At 45.4% G+C, this 24490-nt stretch overlaps 1 protein-coding gene across 6 annotated transcripts in view; it reads right to left on the reverse strand.

The window, feature by feature from the left end:
* cntln (centlein) overlaps positions 1 to 24490 on the reverse strand; it is a 392762-nt gene that overhangs the window by 11805 nt on the left and 356467 nt on the right. For all 6 annotated transcript variants that reach the window (XM_033018258.1, XM_033018259.1, XM_033018260.1 and 3 more), the window contains exon 26: positions 20460 to 20537. In XM_033018258.1, coding sequence (XP_032874149.1) covers positions 20460 to 20537 — 78 coding nt within the window. The remainder of the gene's footprint in view (positions 1 to 20459; positions 20538 to 24490) is intronic.

Raw genomic sequence — 24490 nt, forward strand, 5'->3', positions numbered from 1 at the left:
CATTTGTCGGGCATTGGTTACAATGGGAAATAAGTGCAAAATTGATGAAATACAATCAGGAAAAGGAATAAACAATTTGTCAGAACGAATAGCTCAAACCATTTTGACTACAAGCGATTGTAATGTTGATAAAATGTTCCAAGAAATCCAACTAAAAATTGTTTGCAGTAAAAGGAAGAGTAAGATTTTTTCCTCTTTCACTTCTTATCATGATTTGTCTAATTATTGCCAGTATTTTTTTACAAATAGATCTATACAATAGGGTGTCTCTACCCAACCTCACAGACATTGTCATTCTTTTAAGTGCTGACATTGTTGCAATCTAAGTAATGAGAGGTGCATTTGAGTACAGTAAGGTCCCTCTAATGGAAGAGAAATGAGTATACAAAAAAAAGTTCTCATGTACCCATAAATGTTCCTTGACATGTTGTTTAGAAATACCCACCTGTTGTCTCCTTCACCCGATGGCACTTTTGAAAATTTAACACTATGCTACAAAATCAGTCTAGATTCTGTGCATGAATCCTGGTTGGAACCCTGGCTCAAACGGAGAAATGCTACCCACCAGGACAAAGCTGACTAGATTAAGAAAGTAAAGCTGGAATTTTTTTGAAAGCAAGGAGTAGGGAACATTCCCTCCACAAATTCTGCTTGACCCAAGGTCTTCCAGCACTTTGTCTTTGGCTCAAAATTATCTGCATCTGCAGTTTCTTGTGTCTCGTTATCTATGTAGCATGTTTCGCAACGTTGGGTTTACCAAAGTGCTTTACAGCCAATGCAATTTTGGAGTGTAGTCACAATAGTAATTGAGAGAATACAGTTGACAATCCACACCGAAGATTTCACAAATAACGGATACAATCACCTGATGATCAGTCCTGGACAGCCAGTAAGCATAAAATAACATGGTAACGTTGTATTAGCACTAGTCACACCACTAGAAATATGTGACACCTTCGATATTCCAGCATCTGCAGTTCCCTTTTGAACACTAGAAATATCTGTTGCTTTATTTGATGCATGTGGCTTTGATGTTAGATCTTTCATGTAGTGGCCACTAACCAAACTCTTTGTCATAATTAAGATAATAGATTGCCGTTTTGGTTGAGACTCACAAACAACTCTTGTTCTTATAACCCACCCCCCACCCCGAACCCACGCTGTTGTTTTCATCATGTTCCTTCAGCTCACTCCTGCTTCATAATCACCGTCGCACAAATTAGTCTGATTTCTATTGATTTCTGGATTGTGATCAATTTTCAGTCAAGGAATTCAGTGGCTTCTGATCTTCAAATCAGCAGAATTGCAATTTAAAACACATGTGCTATAATTTCTCCTCTTCTGTGTTTACCAGCGTGTTGGCATTTACCATTTAATAAAGCAAATGTGCAGATGAAACGAACTAAGATTTTTTTGTCAATAATTTTAGAGCAAGTAGGATGCTTCACTCTGAATGAACAGCCAACATCAAGTAATTGAATTAAATAACACAGGCCCTTCGTCCATGCTGACCAAGGTGGCCTCCTGACCTAGTCCCGTTTGTCTCATACTCCTTTAAACCTTTCCAATCCGTGTACCAGTCCAAGTGTTCTTTAAACATTGCAACCTCTACTCTGGCACTAGTGGCTACTCTACTCTGGCTTTGTCACTATCTCTGACAGCTCTTTCCATATACCCACTACCCTGTGTGAAAAAATCGTCTCTCTGGTCTCCTTTAACCTTTCTCCTCTCACCTTAAACCTATGTCCTCAAGTTTTCTCGTCTAGGAAAAAAGAGTGACAATCCATCTTATGATTCAGGTCCACATGAAAAGGCTTGCCTATTCATGAAGAGACCCACTAGGCCCAAGAAGTTACTTTCACAAGAGTTAAATCTCAATCTTTCATAGATACATTAATACATAGTTCATCGGTGCAGGAGTAGGCCATTCGGCCCTTCGAGCTAGCACCACCATTCAATGTGATCATGACTGATCATCCACAATCAGTACCCCGTTCCTGCCTTCTACCCATATCCCTTGATTCCGCTAGCCCTAAGAGATCTATCTAACTCTCTTTTGAATACATCCAGTGAATCGGCCTCCATTGCCTTCTGAGGCTGAGAATTCCACAAATTCACAACTCTCTGGGTTGCATATCTAAGAAAATAACATAAAAATATTTAATTTTAAAAAATCCTTATTTTTCTTAGTGCCCTCATTATATTTTACTTTCTCAATGTCATAATCATACAGCATGGAAACAGGCCATTCAGCCCACACAGAAAGTGCTGTATATTTGCCAAAACACCCATACCACACCATCTTTTCCCCTCTTCCATCAGGCAAAAGGTATAGAAGTGTGAAAACCAAAGATCTTAGAGTGGAGCAAGATGGTTCACTCCTCGAAAAAGCCGTAGTAACTGATGGGTAATCTTCAGCGACATTCCCGTAACCGGCCTCTGTTATGGTGGCATCACCTACAAGCAGAGCGTACTGCTTCGATATAATTTGCTCAAATCGCCAATGTAGACGACCCGACCTGTTTGCAGGTTCCCCACGAAAAACGAAAGGTGAGAAAAAATGTATTACTTTCTGTCGTGTAGTGAAAATATTATTTAGCCTGCCCGATCTCTCCCTACAGCTCAGATAGTCGACTCGTTGCCAGGACTCGACCATCTGAGCTATCAAGTGGGAGAGATCGGGCAGGCTAAATAATGTAATTTCTTTCAGCCTCTCATACAAATTCAGCTGAACATCTAGATGAAAGATCGTAGAAGGGGTATGATCATTGATCTAGACTCTGTTGCACTTGTGCAGCTCCCATATCTAAGGGAACAACGACATGCCACGAGCACACATTAAAGCCTTCATTTCCTTCCCAATGTATGATGCCTGTAACCATATACTTATAACAATATACAATTCTATTCTTATGATCCCAACAATGTATTATATTAGGTACACAAAAATGCTGGAGAAACTCAGCGGGTGCAGCAGCATCTATGGAGCGAAGGAAATAGGTAACGTTTCGGGCCGAAACCCTTCTTCAGACTGAAGAAGGGTTTCGGCCCGAAACGTTATATATTTCCTTCGCTCCATAGATGCTGCTGCACCCGCTGAGTTTCTCCAGCTTTTTTGTGTACCTTCGATTTTCCAGCATCTGCAGTTCCTTCTTGAACACAATGTATTATATTATATGACATCACTGTTTTACTTTTATATTAATGTCTCTGTTAATAAGTCCAGCATCCTATTAGCTTCATTAATCGCTCTGTCAACCTGCCCCACCTCCTACAAGGATTTATGCACCTGCTGTACATTTTTTGTTTTGTTCTTGTTGTAAGGCATGCATGCTAGTGTAAGAAGATTTTAATAAGCTCTTCTACAGTTAAGATAAATTGACATAGAGGGAAAAATGTGTCTTCAATATACATGTCTCTCCCCACCCCTGAAAACAATGTTTGCATTTAAGTGATATCTCATCCATTCTGCAGGTATGTAGTTATAATCAAATTTGTTCTTATAAGTTAATCCTATATGATATTTTCTGTAATTTCAGATGTCGACAGTGGGTCCAGAATACTCGTCGACAAGACCTCCTATGCTGAACTACGTACCTGTCAATACTTGTCACCAGAATACTCGTCGAAAAGATTTCCTACACCGAACTACGGAGTACTTGTCAAAGAACTGCCGTCATTGGTTAGCTGATATTCGAAACACTACAACCCTGTATATCACGCACACAAAATAAATGTCAACTATGTATATGTTACCATGAATGACAGAAATAAAAAGTGTTATCCTTGTTTATGAATTTCGATGTTGAATTATTTAAAATTGAGTGGGTTGGTGCATAATCCATAAGTCGCAATAAAAAGCCAAAATGTGCCTATGTTCTTTGCACAGCGTGTGGGGAATCTGGCCCGGGTTAGCATGGCTGGGCCGTCAGGGGTAAAGTTGCGGGGAGGGCAGGAGTGTTGAGAATGAAGGGGTCGGGGGATCATGCCAGCAACTCACTCAGTAGCTCGGTTAGCTGCGAGCAGCAACCTGGACCGGACAGCGGAACTGCAGCTAGACCAGGGGCCCGCAGGCGACTTGGGAGCTGCAGCTAGTCCCAGAAGGCCCTGGCCCCTATGCAAAAAAGGTTGCCGACCCCGGACTAAACCAAACCCGTGATCCAGTCGCGCCGGCCTTTGTGTTCATTGATATTTTATTCACAATATTAGGATTTCGTAGAGGGAGAGAGATAGGTTGAATGAATGAATGAATGAAAGAAAGAAAAAAGGTTGCTCAACAAATAATTAGAGATCACAAGAAAGAAACAAGAGAATATATGTATTATACATTTATGTACGTATATGTCACACACACATATGCATCACATATATATAATGAATATATATGCGTTTATATATATATATAAAAACAAGAAAAATATATATTTGTGTGTGTTGTATAATTATATGCATCTATATCACATTTATATGTGTGTATCAAATTTGTGTGTATAACAAATATATATGTGTTTATATATATATATTTAGTACACACACACACACATATATATATAATAATATATACATTTAAAAAAACATTTAAAACATTTAAAAACACACAACCTGTTCCCCCGCAACGCTGATACACTGAGAGAGGCATAACCAAAGTCGGGTCGGGTTTACTGAAATGGCGGAAGTTACGCTCCGTTGCGTACTACACGTCAGTCCATTGGATTTTGCAGGAGTGGACCATTTGTTCCGCTCTAAGATCTTTGGTGAAAACGCACACCTCCAGATTCAGCGACAGGTTTCTTCCCAGCTGTTATCATGCAACTGAATCATCCTACCACAACCAGAGAGCAGTGCTGAACTACTATCTATCTCTTTGGTGACCCCCGGACTATAGAACTTTGCCTTGCACTTCAAACGTTATTCCCATATCATGTATCTATACACTGTAAATGGCTCGATTGTAATCATGTTTTATCTTTCTGCTGACTGGTTAGCATGCAACACATTTTTTTTGCCGTACCTTGGTACATATGACAATAAACTAAGCTGATCAAAGCAACATTCAGCATCCTAACATTTACTTCCTCCAGTAACCTCCTCAAAAGCACCTACCAGCTGGAATGAAAATGACAGCAGAAACGGGGAAACACCACAAGTTGCAAACACCTAAGAGCAACCCCTCCCCATTCCTGGAACTTTCTATCCACCTGCTCCGTGGGAACACCTTGGCCAGAAACACTGCAGCTCTATGGGAGTCACCATCTCTTGTATTTAGATTCAATGACAATGAAGGACAAGGCAATATATTTCCAGTCGGGATGACATGCACTTGGAGGGAAATGCTGGAGCTCCCAAGCATGTGCTAATCTCTTTGATTGTAGAGGTTAAGATTACAGTAAATGGTTGCTGGTTGTGGTCATTGTGGGGTGGAAGCTGCAACCTTCACGTGGTCCGCCCTGTTTCGACTAATGCAATCAACTCGGCGTGCACAAACGGAAGATCAAATAGAACAAGTTGTCCTACAACTTCAGGCTGTGCACGCCACACGAATGAAGAAGAAGATGGTCATTGTGTTACATGAACGTAAAATTGCTCCCTGTCAGCACTCGCCTGAATGTTGTTTCGATACACAAACATCCCAGTTGCTGATCTTAGAAATGGAGAGAAGGTCATTCGGTGATGAAGCAGCTGAAGATATCTGAGCATACGACTGCCCTGAGGAGCTCCAGTAGCGAAATCTTAGGGCTGGGATGATTGACAATTGACTTCCATTAACCACAACCATCTTTCCTTTGTGAAATTATTATCCCAAACAATGGAGCGCTTCCTCCTGCAAGGGCCAGCCTATCAGTTTTATCATGGCTCTTTCATCCACTCTTGATCAAATTTTGCTTTAATGTTAAAGGATGTCACTCTTATCCTGTGAATTCAGCAGGGAAGCCGCAGGGAGTGGCATTCTCTTGCCAAATAAATTCATTATTGTTGTTAGTGGGAAGTGTGCTGTTCACTGGTTGGAAGTCGAAATTAAGCCCTCCCACAACTCATCACTTTGTTAATGGTTTGGATGATGGAATTGATGACTTTGTGGCCAGGTTTGCAAATGGTACGAAGACAAGTGGAGGGGCAGGTAACGGTGAGAATGCAGGGAGTCTGCAGAAGGACTTGGATAGATTGGGAGAGTGAGTGAAAAAAGTGCCATATGCAATAGAGCAAAGCAAAGTGTACGGTCATGCACTTTGGTAGACGGAATAAAGGCATAGACTATTTTCTAAATGGGGAGAGGATTCAGAAATCAGAGATGCAATGGGACTTTGGTGCGCTGGTACAGGATTCCCAAAAGGTTAATTTACAGGTTGACTCAAACTCAAGTTGTGAGGGAGGCAAATGCAAAGTTAACATTCATTTCGAGAGGATTGAAATATAAAAGCAAGTATGTAATGCTGAGGCTTTATAAGGTGCTGGTCAGACCGCATTTGGAATATTGTGAGCAGTTTTGGGCCCAATATTTGTGAAAGAATGTGCTGGTGTTGGACAGGGTCCAGACGAGGTTCACAAGAATGATCCCACGGATGATTGGGTTAATGTATGATGAGCATTTGACGGCTCTGGACCTGTCCTCGCTGGAGTTAGAAGGACAAAGGGGATCTCATTGAAACTTACTGAATAGAGAAAGGCCTGCATAGAGTGGATGTAGAATGGATGTTTCCACTAGTCGGAGAGTCTTGGACCTGAGGGCACAGCCTTCGAATAAAAGGGCGTACCTTTAGAAAGGAGATGAGGAGGAATTTCTTCAGCCAGAGGGCGGTGAATCTGTGAATTAATTGCCACAGACAGCTGTCATTGGGTATTTTTAAAGCAGAGATTGACAGGTTCTTGATTAGTAAAGGTGTCAAAGGTTACGGGGAGAGGGCTGGAGAATGGGGTTGAGAGGTAAACATAGATCAGTCGTGATTGAATGCGGAGAAGGCTTGATGCCTAATTCTGCTCCTACGACTTATGACATTGATCTGGAAATTATACATTTGTACCAGTTTAGAAATGGACCAAGCCCACTTTTGTGCCGATACAAAATCTTCACTCTCATTGCATTTCCCCTCCTCATGCTGATTACACACCCACTGAAGAGAATGTCACTGCTGCATTAATAATGATTTAAGTCTGTCGGACGGACCAGTCTGCCTAACGAAGAGCCACCATTATTACTTTGCACTGAATAGAAAATCTGGGCCATGATGGATTCTGCCTCCTTTTTATATCTGGCAAAGATGAAGAATGTAGTAGAGCTCCGGCCTTTTAGATTAGATAACCTATCGATCCGAGTTCCTGCCAAGTATCTGGTTTCCGGAGTGCAAACTAGTTCTCAACCAACATAAATATTTATTAAATGCCACAAACCATTTTTTTTTTCCAGTGTTTGTGAAGTTTTCACTTAGACTTTACTGGGGAAATACAGAGCTAAGCTTACATAGTTTTTCAAAGATGTGAAAGATGCTACTGCTGTCTCAGCAGTCTAATTCCTTTCTGTAATGTACCTAGGGTGGACATCTTATTCACCATGATTGCTGAATTTTCCCTGAGTGCAATAGTGGATAAACATTTAACAGAGCAACTGGTGCTGTGCTACCGTTCAACCTGCCAGTAAAGAAAGATAGATCAGCCATTAGAAAATAAGGAGGATGACTTTTTAAATGTTATTGTGTTGTCATAGTGGAATAAGGTATAAAATAATGGTGCAAAATGATCCAAGGGGACACGATGCAGTACATTATGTCCAACAGCAGAAGCGGCAGTTCCCAATCTTCATAAAGACTGCTCCATTAAATTTCCTCCAGTCAATAATTAGGATTCCACAAATAAACCTAGGCAATTAAATCAATACTGTTGGGCAATTACCTCAGAGATTCTGCACTCAGTGGCACAGAAAGACACTATATCTTGGACTGCATAATCAAACATACCAATGTAATTTCTATCAAGATCTTGATTTAGTTAAAATAATTGGAGAAGTAAAAGGGAATTGTTTTTTCTCACAAGAGAGAATAAGCACAGCAATGGATTATGTTCACTGACTTTTACCTTTGGAATATTAATATCTTTTATGATGCAACCTAAAATTTCTTTAGCTCTCTTTTCAGTTAAAGGTATTTGAAAAAAATACTGACATATAAATTATTTGAATTAAAAGAGCCTTTGTCAAGACATTGCAGATGACCATAGCAATCAAACTTTAATCTTCACTGCACCACTTCTGCTGTTGTATGAAAGAGGAAGCTAGTTAGTACCACATGAGAATCCCAACAAGTTGTCCATAGGTGCTCAAAGCTTGCAACTGAAAGCGTGTCAAACACAAGCTTTATGAATAAACATGTGCTGATTTTTGTAGAATTGTAAAGCCTGTTTTTATTAACATCCGGTATTAGAACATCTAATTTATTACCGCATTCCTCTTTTAGCCTACATATTAATCTATTCAGATGCAACAATGTGTTAAAAAATGAATCTCAGTTTTGATAAGTTGCTACAGATATCAATCTTTTATTTTGTGATTCTTTGGTTAAGAATTCACGATTAAACAATTCATACAAGATTCCTCTGAAATATCAATGCAAACAAGATTTAATTTCACTTCTCTTACATCTACAGGTGCACAACCTTTTATCCGGAGTTCCGGAAACCGAAAAGCTCCGAAAACCGGACATTTTTTCCAGGATGTCGTCTGCACACCAAAGCTCGCGTTTGGCGCCAAACTTGACCCGAAACGACCCACGGTCAACCCAGGTCTGTACTACTGTAGCGGCTGCCTCCTCCCCGGAGACCGGGGAGACACTTAAACATCTGTAAATCATTGCTTAAATGTTAGTCAGTTAGTTTGGAGGGCTTTTATGTGATGGGGAGGGGTGAAGGGGGAAACTTTAATTCTTAGTCCCCTACCTGGTCGGAGAGGCGGGGAGCGGGCAATGCCTTACCGGGTCGCCGTGCAGTAAGCTCCGGAGCGCTGTGGCTGCCGACTCCCAACATCGCGGAGCTGGGGCTGCGGGCGTCCGGCCCCGGGCGGCGCCGGTTGTAGCTCCGACCCCGGCAACTCTACCCCTGGCTGCGCGGCGCTCCAAATCCAGCGCCGCCCGCGGCCGGACGCCTGCAGCCCCAGCTCCGCGATGTTGGGAGTCGGCGGCCACAGCGCTCCAGAGCTTACCACACGGCGACCCGGTAAGGCATTGCCTGATCCCCGCTGGTATCCCAGCGCTGTGGCCGCCGACTCCCAACATCGCGGAGCCGGGGCTGCGGGCGTCCGGCCGCGGGCGGCGCTGGATTTGGAGCGCCGCGCAGCCAGGGGTAGAGTTGCCGGGGTCGGAGCTCCATCCGGCGTCGCCCGCGGCCGGACGCCCGCAGCCCCAGCTCCGCGATGTTGGGAGTCGGCGGCCACAGCGCTCCGGAGCTTACTGCACGGCGACTCGGTAAGGCATTGCCCGCTCCCCGCCTCTCCGACCAGGTAGGGGACTAAGAATTAAAGTTTCCCCCTTCACCCCCCCTCACCACATAAAATCCTTCCAAACTAACTGACTAACATTTAAGCAATGATTTACAATGATTCCCCGGTCTCCAGGGAGGAGGCAGCCGCTCCAGACTTTTCAAGCCGCCCGCGCTACCTACCTAATCTACGCTAAAAATCTTCCATTCTGAAATCCGAAAAATTCCGAAATCCGAGAAGTGTCTGGTCCCAAGGCTTTCGGATGAAAGGTTGTGTACCTGTATTATAAACCTACTGACTCCCACAGCTATCTAGACTACACTTCTTCCCACCCTGCCGCCTGCAAATGGAGGGTAACGGCGCTCCCGTCGGGGTGGCCCAGCTCGAGGGTGGAATGGCGCTCCCGTGGGGGCGGCCCAGCTCGAGGGTAACGGCGCTCCCGTGAGGGCGGCCTGGCGCGGGGCTGAGACGCTCACGTGAGGGCGACCCGGCTCGGGGCTGGAACGGTGCTCCGGTGGCTGAGACGGCGTTCTGGCGGCGGCGGCCTGAGTCCGGGGTTCGGCCGCGGGCCAGTGCACTTCCGTCAACAGCTGCGTCCGCTGGTCTGGAGGGCGGCAGCTTCGACCACCCAGGGCCGCGGTGTTTGAACCGGCCCGTTCGCGGAGCTCGGTGAGCCGCGGGACTGATTTACCATCGCCCGGTGGGGTATCGCCTCAGCGCAGAGGGAGAAGAGGAGGGAAGAGACTGCAGCCCTAAGATTTTTGCCTCCATCACAGTGAGGAGGTGCTTGGTGGACTCACTGTGGTGAATGTTAATTTGTGTTTACTGTCTGTTCTGTTGTCTATTATTGTATTATTGTATGTATGACTGCAGGCACGAAATTTCGTTCAGACTGAAAGGTCTGAATGACAATAAAGGAAATTCAATCAATTCAATCAAAGACTCTGTCCCAATTCCTCCATCTATGCCGCATCTGTGCCCAAGATGAGATGTTCCATACCAGGACATCCAAGATATCCTCATTCTTTAGGGAACGGAGGTTGCCCTCTTCCATCACAGATGAGGCCCTCACACGGGACTCCTCGGTATCCTGCAGTTCCGTTCCTGCTCCTCCTTCCCACAGTTGCAACAGGGACAGAGTGCCCAAGTCCTCATCTTTTACCCCAACAGCCGTCGCATACAGCACATAATCTTCCAACATTTTCATCACCTCCAACGGGATCCCACCACTAGCCACATCTTCCTATCTCCACCCCTTTCCGCTTTCTGCGGAGACTGTTCCCTCCGCAACTCCCTGGCTAACATCACTTCCCACCCAAACGACCCCCTCCATAGTTACGTTCCCCTGGAACCGCAGGAGGTGCAACACCTTTCCTTATACCTCCTCCCTCTACTCTGTCCAAGGACCCCGACAGTCCTTTCAGGTGAGCCAGAGATTCACTTGCACCTCATCCAACCTCATCTACTATATTCGCTGTTCCAGGTGTGGACTCATATGATGCCAAGACCAAGCAGTGGTTCGGCGATCGTTTCGCTCAGTCTGCCTAGGCTAACGCAATCTGCTAAACACTTTAACTCCCCCTCCCAATCTCATACTGACCTTTCTGTCCTGGGCCTCCTCCACTATCAGAATGAGGCCCTATGCAATTTGAAGGAACAACACCTCATATTTCACTTGGGCAGCTTACAACCCAGTGGTATGAATTTTGATTTCTGTAACTTCAAGTAACCCTTGCTTTCCCTCTCTCTCTGACTTGCCACCACCCTAGTTCTCCAACTAGTTTCAGTGTCCTTCTGATTAATTTTACTGACTGTATGCCTCCTTGTTACTGTCACCTCAGATAATAATGAAACATTCTACATTTCTTTATCATAGGCTGCTATGATCTGTCATTTTCAAACCTTACCCTTCCACATCTCTAGACTCCCTCTCCCCTGACTCTCAGTCAGAAGAAGGGCCTAGACTGAAAACATCACCCATTCCTTCTCTCCAGAGATGCTGCCTGTCCTGCTGAGTTACTCCAACATTTTGTGTCAATCTATGATTTCACTTCACTTTAAATCATTCATCTCATTACAATTCATAGTGGGCATAACTGTGCTAGTTCTCAAAACTAGGAAAAGGAAATGCATTGTTGAAACATTAAGTAGAAACAAGTTTCCAGATTGTATTACATGGAATATTACAAAGATTAAGATAATCTGTCGCAAACCTGAAGCCAGATTGTTCTTGAACTTGCATCAATCAAACAAGGCTAATTCAATTAACATGACCTACAAGGCAGGAATATAAACAGAAAATGCAAGATATACTTGGCAGGTCAGGCAGTGAAGAGAGTCCAACATTTCAAGTTGATACATCCCTGTCCCTGGGCCTTGTTTCTTACTTTCTCAGAGGAGCTGGTTGAAATCCAGAGACATGCAGGTGGGCAATTGACTAAGGGTGAATTGACTAAAGTGCCCAAGGGCATACATTTTGTAGGGACATTTGGATTAGTCTGAAGAAGGGTTTCGGCCCGAAACGTCGCCTATTTCCTTCGCTCCATAGATGCTGCTGCACCCGCTGAGTTTCCCCAGCAATTTTGTGTACCTTGGATTAAATCTTCCCCTTGTTTCATTTTCTATTTATAGCTGTGTTCTTATGGAAATGAGAGAACCCAATATACCTGTAATGCGTAGTAGGTGGTGAAGCTGCCAAGACCCTTCCTATAAAGATTTTGCAAGCCCTGTGGCATGAATTTCAGATGCCGAATATCGTACAGCAAGTTGCCGAAGGAATGTCATCAAATTAATTGTAGCCAGTCACAAGTATGAGCACTCAGACTAGACAGGTCGAGCTTGTTTGACCTGCAGCCTACCGGTATGTAAATATCAGTTGACTAGGGAGACCTTGGTGCCTCCGAAGCCCACCTGCATCCCAGAATGTGAGGAGCAGTAGCCTATGCTTCACTGCCCAAGGATATAATCATATGAAAAATGTAAACTGTCAATCTGAATAATTCAATGAGTCTGCCAGAGTATCAGTCTTATGTGCCTGTACCCCACAAGTACAATAAGGCAACAGCACCTAGTGGTCCCTGCCAGGCACCCAACCGTCTGTTGCACTGATAGCCCAGAGGCGCCCAACTCGGAATGCACGCATAACTTTAATAACACGAATATTTCCAACTCTGTTGGAAATATTCCCAAGACACAACTTGTTCCATCACAAAATAACTTGTGGTTTTCGTCATAGAGCATATGTCAGATGGATTTTTTTGGCAATTTGGTAGAAAGGCAGGAGGTCAGGTGAGTGGTACAAGCGGGAAAGCCATTGGCCACATACAGGGGAACGGTGGAACGGTGGAACATGGTCATGGATGCCAGGGCAGACACTTAGCCTGGATTTCCCATTCAAGATGGCCCAGTGTTAGTCATCATTGGAATGGGGCAAGTGTATGAAAAGGCATGTGACCGGTAACAAAGACAGGCCTCATATGCCCAGGAACCAGCCAGGTAAATCTGTGGAAGAGTTTTGCTGAGGTACTGTTCCTGTGAATGGGGTCAAAGAGTAAATGGATGGGAATCTACTAACTGTCAGGTTTGATAAATGTACTTCCAGCTGTGTTCTTGCAGAGTTGGAATTATATTTTTGTCCCATTATCTTTGTGCTCTTATGGAAAAGAACATAGAACTACCTAGATTTTAATATTATACAGTATATCACTCGCTCCCTCAATTGCTGCCCCAATCTTGCTTCTCTTGTCGTTGTTGTTCTTTCAGACATATAAAAAATACCAAGAAGTACTCCAGTTTCTATCCTTTCATTCTCTGATTCAATCACATGGGCAGCAATCCAGGTCTGTCCCACAGATGTATCTCCTGGGTTTCCAGGCATGTGGGGATCACCTTTGCTTAGCAGCCAATCAGTTTTTCAAAAACTCATACAATTTGTAATTTACCCTATCCTTTACCAACCATAACACTGGACCATGTTCAATATTCATTCTGAGGCTGAGGGTCTCACCTGACATTTGTAGTAAAGACTCCCACCTGCACCCCTACCTTCCCCAATGGGAGCTACAGCATCTCTGTCTGAATAGTTACCTAACCTCCTGGTTTCCCACTGATCCTGCCCACTGCGTCCACTTTATTGGGCCTTGTAGAAAACTATGTCACCATCACCCACTGTGTAAGCTTGCTCCTTGCCTATACTTCAGAGTCATGCCCTGAATAAAGCTACCCCACATTCCCACTTGCCATCTTTCAGCTCATGGAAATCTAGCTGTTTCGCTCTAAGGTTCAGTCGACCATATTACTTCCCTTTACCTGAATATTCTCAACACCATTCCACAGTGTAATTTAAAATATCTTGCCATCCATCCATCCAAGATTTGTGCAAGGGGGAGCTTCATGGTTGGCACAACCTTGGTGGATCAAAGAGCCTATTTCATGCCCCGTGACCCTAAAACAAAAGAAGCATACAGTACCATACAAAACAAAATTCTGAGTTTAGGGGCGGCACAGTGGTGCAGCGGTAGAGCTGCTGCCTTACAACGCTAGAGACCCGAGGTCAATCCTGACTATGGGTGCTGTCTGCACGGAGATTGTACATTTTCCCTGTGACTGTGAATTTTCTCTGGATGCCTGGAGTATGCCGGATAGTGCTAGTCTATGTGTGATCACTGGTCGGCGTGGGCTCAATGGGCTGAAGGACCTGTTTCCACGCTGTATATCTAAAATAAACTAAAAAAAACTAAAGGTGGATAACTTGAACATTACATTTTCAAAGGTATTGTAAAAATTGCTTGTCCGTAGCCTCATAAAATCCACTGTTTTAGGTATCATTGTTCAATGTGCCAAATTTACCCATTTATATTTGCAGGTAGTGGAGGGGAGCAAACATTGTTACTTGCGAAGCAATGTATAATGATTGCAATCAGATGTTTGGGAAAGGAACAGACGTCAAAAGCAGTGTGGGGATAGTATAGCACACTTTGCAGATTATTTGACACCATGAGTCAAGGCAACAGTTCAATACATTATTTGAGGCAGAGTGTGTTTAAGTAAAATTCATAAGCTGAGAAATTCGTAAAGGGTTGCTATAGGTAATTGCATGGGAGAAAATCAGTTCCTGGCAGAAGTCATCCTCATACATTTGTATAATTGGTCACTGGACCTGAATTGCTCCTCAAAATCACCGAAGCAAGCTCAATAAAAAATGCATTCGATAGCAGTGATCACATTCTTAGAAACTGACTAGTTTCCATAGATATACATGTATAAACACATACAAAAATACACATATAGTATGCACCACTGTTATCTATAGAATGCAACAGCGGTGTAGTTCTCTGGAAAAAATGAAGATAATCTCTTGTTATAAACATTGCAATGCAGAGAAATAGATAATCTGAGAGTCACTGATAATCTCAAAAAGACATTATTAGGTCATCGAGATCTTGCACAGTATTAGCTAAATCCAACTTCAGTGCACACGGACATCAAGAGTCAAATACGATGGACAAATTGGAAGCACTGAATGTCAATTGATTGTTCTTAATCACTTGTGACAGACACAGTATTCCTGAAGACAGTATGTTAATAAAGGAAACTGATAAGAGAAAAGAAACACATAGGTCACAGCAGGACTCTCTGAGGATTTGTCTGTGATTCAAGATAGTCTCAGCCTTGTCATCAAGTGTGCAGCTTTCCACTCAGCACGAAAATATCAATAGGAATATGTTTGCAGGGTCCCTAGTGGACATTTTTTCATTCTTTCTGCATCGACAGGATTCTGAATCAATATTCAGCTCCCACTAACAAGCTGTGCACAGTCTCTGTAGAAAATATTGTACAGAATACAGGAAGACATGGTAATAAACAGCTGTCCAGCTGTGAGGAAAACATGAATTGACTGCAAGTGAATCCCTCGGAAAAGGTCACAAAGCTATGAACCACTCTTCAGGTGTTCTCATTTATTGCTGAATATAAACAACTAATAATATTATAGTGCTGTAGCTTTCTCATTACTGCAGTTATTTTATATTGGCTTGCTGGAGGGGCAGCCATCTTCAACTATTATAATGCATCGAGGACTGCCATCTTTATTTTTCCCTTTAAGATTTATGCTTAGACTGTGGCCTGTCATACTTGCACACGTAACCTATAAACACTGCAGCAAATTTATTTAGGACCTTGAGAATGCTGCAAACCTTTCAACTGAAAGAGAAAAAGACACAAACAGAACGATTGAAATCACTGGACACCAACAGTGTGGTTGCAGATCTTGGTTTGTATGGAGCCTTTGCAAGAGGCAAAGTGAGAAAGTGAGCCCCGGTAGATTCCCAAGATAGTTGAACAGAACAACGAATGATGATAACAAACAACACTTGGGAATGTACAATAATCCAAATTTGTAGAGGTGGATGCGACAGAGAACTAAAGAAGATAAAGCACGTAACAACCTAAATTAAGGTATCCATGTTTGCTGATTATGTCAAATTAGGTGGTAAAGCGAACTGTAAGTGGCGGAAAAGTATTTGTAAAAAGGATGTAGGCAGATTAAATAAGTGAGTAAAAACAAAACATAAATGAGGAAGTGTGAAATTATTCACTGTTGTAGGTAGAATGGAAAATCAGAATTTTATTTTTAAAAGGCAGAGATTGAGAAACACAAATGCTTCAGGAGGATTGTGTATAAGGTTAACATGCATGTACAACTAGCAACTAGTATGGCAAATAGCTAGGGAATTGCAGCATACAATAAGGATGTCTTTACACAATATGTGTACTGAGCACAGCAATTTTTCCTCACCTCAGAAAGATGAATCTTACCACAGAGGAAGTGCAGCAAAAATGACTCGATGAGAAAGGATCTGGTAAAATCTGGTTACTCCTTTGAGATTTAAAGATTAAAAGTTGGTCTCATGGAAATGTTTAAAATCGCAATGACTTGAAAAGGCAGATATTGATGGGTTGCTTCCGCTGGTTGCAAGTCAAGAACACAATTTACTTTTAACATAGTCACGGGAATTGCAGATACTGATTTGCAAAAAAAGACACAAACTGCTGGAGTAACTCAACGGGTCAGGCAGCATCTCTGGGGAACTAGGATCGGCGATGATTCAGGTTCAGACTGATTGTTCTAAGGGGGAGAAAGCTGGAAGTGAAATGGGGGAGGGATAAAGCCTGTGAAGTGATAGGTGGATACAGGTGAGTGGTGGAGTGTGATTGGTAGATGGCTGGAAAAAAGCCAGATATGAAAAGACAAAAGGTAATGAGATAAGGAGAGAAGATGCGTACAAATGTGAAGCCGGGTAAGTAGAAGGGGACAGGGGTAAGAGAAAAGTGAGAAATGATTGTGCCTGCAGGTGGGACACAGGAAAGAATAGAATAGAATAGAATGCCTTTTATTGTCATTCAAACAGCTTGGTTTGAACAAAATTGCATTTCTACAGTCTTAACATTACAAAAAAAAAACAAGACCCACACAATTTACACAAACATCCATCACAGTGAATCTCCAACACCTCCTCACTGTGATGGAAGGCAAACGTCTTATCTCTTCCCTTTGTTCTTCTCCCGCGGTCCAGCAGTCCAACTGCAGCGTCGAGGCGACTGGGGCTCCCGATGTTAAAGCCCCCGGCGGGCGATGGTAAGTCCCGCGGCCGTTAAACCACGCCGGGCGATGTTAGGCCCTGCTCCAAGTCATTTAACCCCGCGATTCCGGGCGGGAGAAGTTGCTGTTGCGGGAGCTCCGAAAAGCGGTCTCCCACCAGGGACCTGCGAGCTCACGATGTTCCTGTCCACCGGGCCTGCGGCCGGAGCCTCCGAAGCTCCGAAGTTGGGCCGCAGCCGCGCGCCTCCACAGCTCTTCCCGTTCCGAAGACGGCCAGCTCCACGATGGCAGGTCCGCAGGCTCCGCAACTGGAGCCCTTAGGTTAGTCCCGGCCGGAGGCCGCCGCCGGCTCCGCGATGTTAGGCCCAACGACAGGGAGGAGTTGGGTCCCCGTACAGGGAAGAGATTAGCAGTTTCTCCCACCCCACACATATACACAGCTAAAAAAATAAATAAAACTAGTCAAAACATACATTTAACGAGACAAAAATTAAAAAAAAGACAAACGGACTGCAGTCGAGCCGCTGCCGTTAGGCTCCGCCACAAGAGCCAGATGGGGAAAAGAGGGGGGTGGGGGGGAAGGTCAATTATGTGTAGGTTAGTTATCTAAAATGGGAGATTCAATGTTTAAACCATTGCGTTGTAAGCTGCACAAATGTAATATCACATGCTGTTCTTCCAGTTTGTGTGTACCCTCACTTTGGTAATGGAGGAGGCCCAGTACAGTATAGGAGTTAAAATGATTAGCAAGCGGGAGATCCAGCAGGCCACGGCAGATGGAGTGCATGTTCAGCAAAACGATCGTCTAATCTATGGTTCGTGATGGTTCGAACAGTAGATGAGATTAAATGAGGTAGGCACAGCTGCAAGGCCTGCAGGGGTCCCTGGATCCATGCGAGGAAGGAGGAATAGGGGTAGGTATTACATTTCCTGCAATTGATGGGGAAAGTACCAGGGGATGGAGTGGTTTGAATGGGAAGGGATAAGTGAAGCAAGGAGTTGCCGAGGGAGAAAAGGGCTGGGGATGGGACGATGTGACTGGAGCTGGGATTATGTTGAATGTGGAGGATATGTCAGAGAATGATGTTGTGGACAGGAATGTTGGAGAATGACATGTTGGGCGACACATTGCCTTCCTTCACTACATTTTGTCTTTTCATCTCTGGACTGTGTCCAATCATCTGCCAGTCAAAACCTCACAATCCTGCATCCACCCATCACTTGCCAGACTTTGTCCTGCCCTCACCTCTCTTCCAGCATTCTCTCCCCAACCACAATCTGAAACATGGTTTATCCATGTTCTGCAGGGCTGCTGGCTGACCCGATATGTGGATGCAGGTGAGGCTGACTTTGATTAGCAGATGGATAGACCAAGGCCAGAAATGGGAAAGAGATGAAAGATAGAGAGATAAGGAGTGAAAAGGTATGAAATATGAAGCCAGATGAATTGATTGAATACTTACAGGAATACATGTGTCAGGTGACAGGGGAAGGAGGTGCGGTATTGGGAGAAATGTGTGCATACCAGGTGGGGCACAGGGAAGAGGAGGCCACATCAAGAGCATCAGATGCAAATGGGATTTCAGGATGTGCATATGAGCCTATGCCTAGGAGGAGATGCGCTTGAACCTCTGTCTCAGAGGTGGTGCAAGTGAACCTCTGTCTAGATATAGATTCACATACACCTTCTCTAACCACATCTATTTCATTCAGTGTTCCCCATGTGGCCTCCTTTACACCGGCACCACCAAGCGTCGAATGGTGACCACTTCGCCCAACACTTGGCTCGGAACTCTGGGACCACCTTGGTCTCATCGACCACCTTTGCTGGGATCATCCAGAGGAAGTTGGTGGACTTCTTCTGGGGCAACGGAAAGCACTGGGTCTCTGCAGCGGTCATGAGTCTCCCGATCGAAGAGGGAGGTCAATCGCCGGTGTGCATTCACATGCAGGTGGCGGCTCTCCGCCTCAGGACCCTGCAGATACCTGTACTCTGGGCGTCCTCCCAGTTGGCACGTGCTGGCAACGCACTTTTTCCAACGGGGCTACTGCCTTCAAGGAGGTACGCGGATACCGATGGTGGGCGTCAGCTGTGCTGTCCTTCAGAGGATGCCCGGCTTCTACCGGGACCAGCTGAGAGTCTCGAACTTGGTTGCCATCAACCAGTGCCACTCTCCGCCGGCGGAGGATGACGGCAGGCCCTTGTCCCGCCCCACCGGGGATGCTTGAACGTGTGGAGTACTTGCGGCTGAGCAAACCCCCGCTCAGCCAGAAGTACTCGTTGGACCCAGGCACCAAAATCCTTCTTGGGAGCCGGTCCCACACTACCCGAGCCACCTTTCTTCGACACCCTTCATCTCCCTCCGAGACGCAGGGAGGCGTATCCTGTACGGATTCCTATTCCACACCCTGCACTTCCTCGCCAACTGACCGGACACAAAGTGGCGGTTTGTGTTGCCTTTTGGTCGCGAGAGGCCCCCGGTGGGGGTCCGTGATGCAGGGATTCTCTTCCTCTACATCAGGGACCAGGAGTGGAGGGTACTGCACCGAGGAGTCCCGTGCAATCTGTTTATCTCGCGGTTCAGACTCGCCCGCCGCCTGCCAGTTTTGCGGGCTGGAAGAGTCTGTGTTCCATGCGTATATGGAGTGTGTGAGGTTGCAGGGGCTACTTCTAAAGGGGCTACTTCTTGTGGTTGGTCCCGTTTTTACAGTTGCCTATGACCCATCTTTGTTGATGCAACCGACCTTTTGGAGACAGCAACCTTGCTGGTTCTTGCATCATACACTGGCACTATAACATCCTTTTTGTAAACTATATGACATTTTGGGAGTGTTTAATGCTCAGAGGGTGGCAGGTATATGGAATGACCTGCCAGAGGAGGTAGCTGAGGCAGGTACTATAAACGCATTAAAAAAAAAACTCGGACAGATACATGGATAGGTAAGGTTTAGATGGATGCGAGTCAAACATGCAAATGGGCCTTTTAGATAGGGTATCCTGGTCTGCTTGGACGAGTTGTGCCAAAGGGCCTGCTAATTCAGAATTTCATTTCCAACTGGCTACTTTGTGAGATTATTCACATGTCCAGCTAATACATTATGAAGAATTCTGGCAAAGGATTTTTGTCACACAGTAAGAAATAAAATCACATTGGTAAATTGGGCTGAATTGTGAAAGCAGGATTGACAAATGATTTGAGGAAAGTACTAGATAAAATAAACGTATAAAAACAATGTTTGTGGCTTTATTTTGGTATAAATGATGGTTGCTGATTCAGAATGTCTTCATTTACTCTTTAATGTATTTGTTTTGTTTACTTAATGAATCTGTAAGTGAAAGTTACTTGGTACGCAAAAGAGCAAGCTAGGCTTAATGGAACACATGGAATGTTTCGGTACCTGGCCTCCAAGTATCTTCTGTATTTGAGCCAGCCAATTTTGATCTTTCTGTAAGGCTTTTTTAGTTTCTCCTGATTCCTGCAGATGAATAAAATACAGAGTATTGTTACATTTTCTTATAAAAGTAGTTAAGCTTAATTGTGCAATCCATGGTCACATGCAGAAGCAGGCTCATAAACCAAAACAGAATATGCCGGTTTCTTCCATTCAGTTGCCTCATTCGGCTTCTCATATACTCCATGGCCATCCGAAGGGGGAGGTGCTCTGGGTGCGACCGCACCCCCCTTTTTTTCGATAGAGTAAGAAAAAATCACGAGGGAGAAAAAAAAAAATCGGTTAAAAAATCGGGGAAAAAAAATGTTTTAAAAAAATCGGAAAAGAAAAATCATCGTTTCTACTTTGTCGGAAAAGCGCTCAAAATTCTGGTTCCGGCCGCTGGATGATTTGGGAGAAAAAAATGCGGCCATCCGCGCCTGCGCAGTTGGGGAAGCCACGCTAAATGACGGCGTCTCTCCGCACGTGCGCAGTGGACCAGGGCGGGATCAGTCTGCCATTTGTACTCCACACATTGAGCTCGATGCCTCGTGTCGTCTACTCCAGGTAAGTAGTGGAATATTGCGTTGCAGGAGGGGGAGTCTTTTTTATCCTCGGTTCAAACTACCCATGAGGGGGTCTAATCTGTCCCGCGGGATAAGGGAGTGTCCATTTCTCCGGGGGGGTTGCGGGTTGCGGGGTGCGATGTCTGCCCGCCCGGTCCAGCATCTCCATCCGCGGCGTCTGCGCCTCGCCAACGGCCACCCTGGCGACCAGGAGACCGTTCTCCCGTCGCCGGGGGGGGAGTGGCTGAATCTGAACCCAGCGGCTGTAACCCCAACACCAAACGCCACTGCGGCGGGGCCCAAGCCATCTTCCCCCCCGCCACCCCCGCTGGACCCACGCCATCCCCGCTGGGCCCACGCCACCCCGCTGGGCCCACGCCACCCCCGCTGGGCCCACGCCACCCCCGCTGGGCTCACGCCACCCCCGCCGGGCCATCGCCACCCCCGCTGGGCCCACGCCACCACCGCTGGGCCCACGCCACCCCCGCTGACCCCCGCTGGGCCAACGCCACCACCGCTGGGCCCACGCCACCCCCGCTGGGCCAATGCCACCCCCGCTGGGCCCACGCCACCCCCGCTGGGCCCACGCCAACCCCGCTGGACCCACTCCACCCCCGCTGGGCCCACGCCACCCCCGCTGGGCTCACGCCACCCCCTCTGGGCCCACACCATCTTCATCTTTGCCCCCCCCCGCCAAAAAGAGGAGGGGGGGGGATGTGAGAGGGGGAGAGAGAGAGGGTAAGGGAGGGGAGAGAGACAATATCAATATCAAATAATATCAAACAATTGGAACTGCTTTCTTTTCCTTGATAACAATACTGAAAAATATGAATTCCATTGTTTGTGCCATAAATATACATTTTAATGGGATCATTATATACAGATGTAACATTTCCATTTCGAGATCGGGGGGGGGGGTCAAATATGCGTCAAGCCGATAGCCTAATCGTTAAAGAGTTAAAAGATAGCCTAATCGATAAAGAGCTGAGAAGAGGAATCAGAGCTGCCAAGGAAAGGTACTCTGAGAAGTTGAGGAGCAAGTTCTCAGCTAGTGACTCTTCTTCAGTTTAGAAGGGCATACAAGAAATCACCAGCTATAAGAGGAAAGCCCCCTGCTCATTGGACAATCTTCAGCTGACGAACAACCTGAATGAGTTTTACTGCAGGTTTGCAAATCAGAAACGTAACTCTGGTACCCCCTCCCCAACAAACACAGCCTGACTCCAGTCTGCAAAGAATGAACCCTGCACCCTCTCCTTCCCATTCACCACTTTACACCTACGTAAGGCAAGACTCCAGTATGAAAAGAGTGGACCCTTTCCCACCCCAACCAACACTTCACACCCACTCACAGCCTGACCTCAGTCTGCAAAAACTGGGCCCTTCTACACCCACCCCAACTCCAATCACCACTTCACACCCAATTACTCATTTTTAACCAGTCCCTGCAAAGATGTACTGTCCCTGCCTGCTTGAAAGTCTCCATTATTGTCCCTGTACCCAAAAAGGTAAGGATTACTGGTCTTAATGACTACAGGCTTGTTGCACTGACCTCTGTAGTCATGAATACCCATGAAAGGCTTGTGCCAAACTGAAAAATATCACAATCCCTCTGCTGGATCCTCTGCATTTTGCATATTGGGTCAATAGATCTGTGGATGACGCAGTCAATCTGGGCCCGCCAGGGAGCCTATGCGAGGATTTTGTTTGTTGATTTTAGCTCTGCATTCAACACCATTGTGCCAGAGCTACTACGCTCCAAACTTTCTGAGTTGACTGTGCCTGAACCCCTCTGTTGGTGGATCACCAGCTTTCTGACACACAGGAAGCAGCATGTGAGACGGAAAAGCATATCTCGGACCCACAAACGCTCAGCATAGGAGCACCGCAAGATGCGTACTCTCCCCTCTCCTCTACTCTCGCTACACCAACGACTGCACCTCCACAGACACCTCTGTCAAGCTTCTCAAGTTTGTGGACGACACAACCCTACTCTTTTCAGTTTGACATCTTTCCTATAACATGGTGCCCAGAACTGAACACAATATTCTAAATGCGGTCTCACCAACGTCTTATACAACTGCAACATGACCTCCCAACTTCCATACTCAATACTCTGACTGATGAAGGCCAAAGTGCCAAAATACGTTTTGACCACCTGATGTACCTGCGACACGACCTTCAAGGAACCGTGCAACCATCAACCATTCCTCTGCCCACCTAATTGATCCAGATCCTGCTGCAATCTTTCACAACCATCTTCACTATATGCAAAACCACTCACTTCTGTATCATCAGCAAATTTGCTAATCTTGCCCTCTTCTGTGACATTTCACAGTGCTGGATTAATTTAGCAGGTCAGGCTGAGTATAGAGGTTGGGAGGTAATGTTGCAGTTGCAGAAGAAGGTGGTGAGGCCACACTCAGAGTATTGTATTCAGTTCTGGGCACCATGTTATAGGAAAGATGTCATCAAACTGGAAGTGAAGATTTATGAGGATGTTGCCAGGACTAGAGGGCCAGAGCTATAGGGAGAGGTTGAGTAGGCTGGGACTCTATTTCATGGAGCACAGGCCCTATCAATCAAGAATCTATCAATCTCCTCCTGAAAAATGTCCATTAACTTGACCTCCACAACTGTCTGTGGCAATGAATTCCACAGTTCACCACCCTCTGACTTAATAAATTCCTGCTCATCTCCTTCCTAAAGGAATGTCTTTTAATTCCGAGGCTGTGGCCACAGGTCCTAGACTCTCCCACTGGTGGAAACATCCTCTCCACATCCACTCCATCCAGGTTTTTACCAGGCTGGGACAGACGGCAACAGCTTCACACCATGTCCCAAAGCTTGTTTCCTGTCCTGCATCACCCAAGGTAGCAGAGACATTATAGGAGAGGGCAAGCACCGTAACAAAGTAGCTCACGATGGTTTGGGTAACATTCAGGAATGTCTATGCATGTCACATCATGAATATTACTGAAGAACGGTCTTGACCCGAAATATAATCTATACCTTTTCTCCAGAGATGCTGCCTGACTCACTGAGTTACTCCAGCACTCTGTGACGTCATCTATCCATGTTCTCCAGAGATGCTGCCTGACCCGCTGAGTTACTCCAGCACTCTGTGAAACGTCGCCTATTCATATTCTCCACAGATGCTGCCTGACCCACTGAGTTATTCCAGCACTTTGTGTCCTTTCCTATGTTCCTTTCCACCCATAAACCTCTCTCTGCCTTTACATTTCACTCCTCTTTCAAATCTGCTCTACTTATCTACATTCATTTTTCTTCTTAACTTTTTAGTCATGGAATGATGCAGTGTGGACACAGGCCCTTCAGCCCAACTTGCCCACACCGACCAACATGTCCCATCTAAACTAGTCCCACTCACACGCGTTTGACCCATATCCATCTAAATCTGTCCTATCCATG

Source organism: Amblyraja radiata, chromosome 3, assembly GCF_010909765.2.
Source record: "Amblyraja radiata isolate CabotCenter1 chromosome 3, sAmbRad1.1.pri, whole genome shotgun sequence".
Lineage (NCBI taxonomy): Eukaryota > Metazoa > Chordata > Chondrichthyes > Rajiformes > Rajidae > Amblyraja > Amblyraja radiata.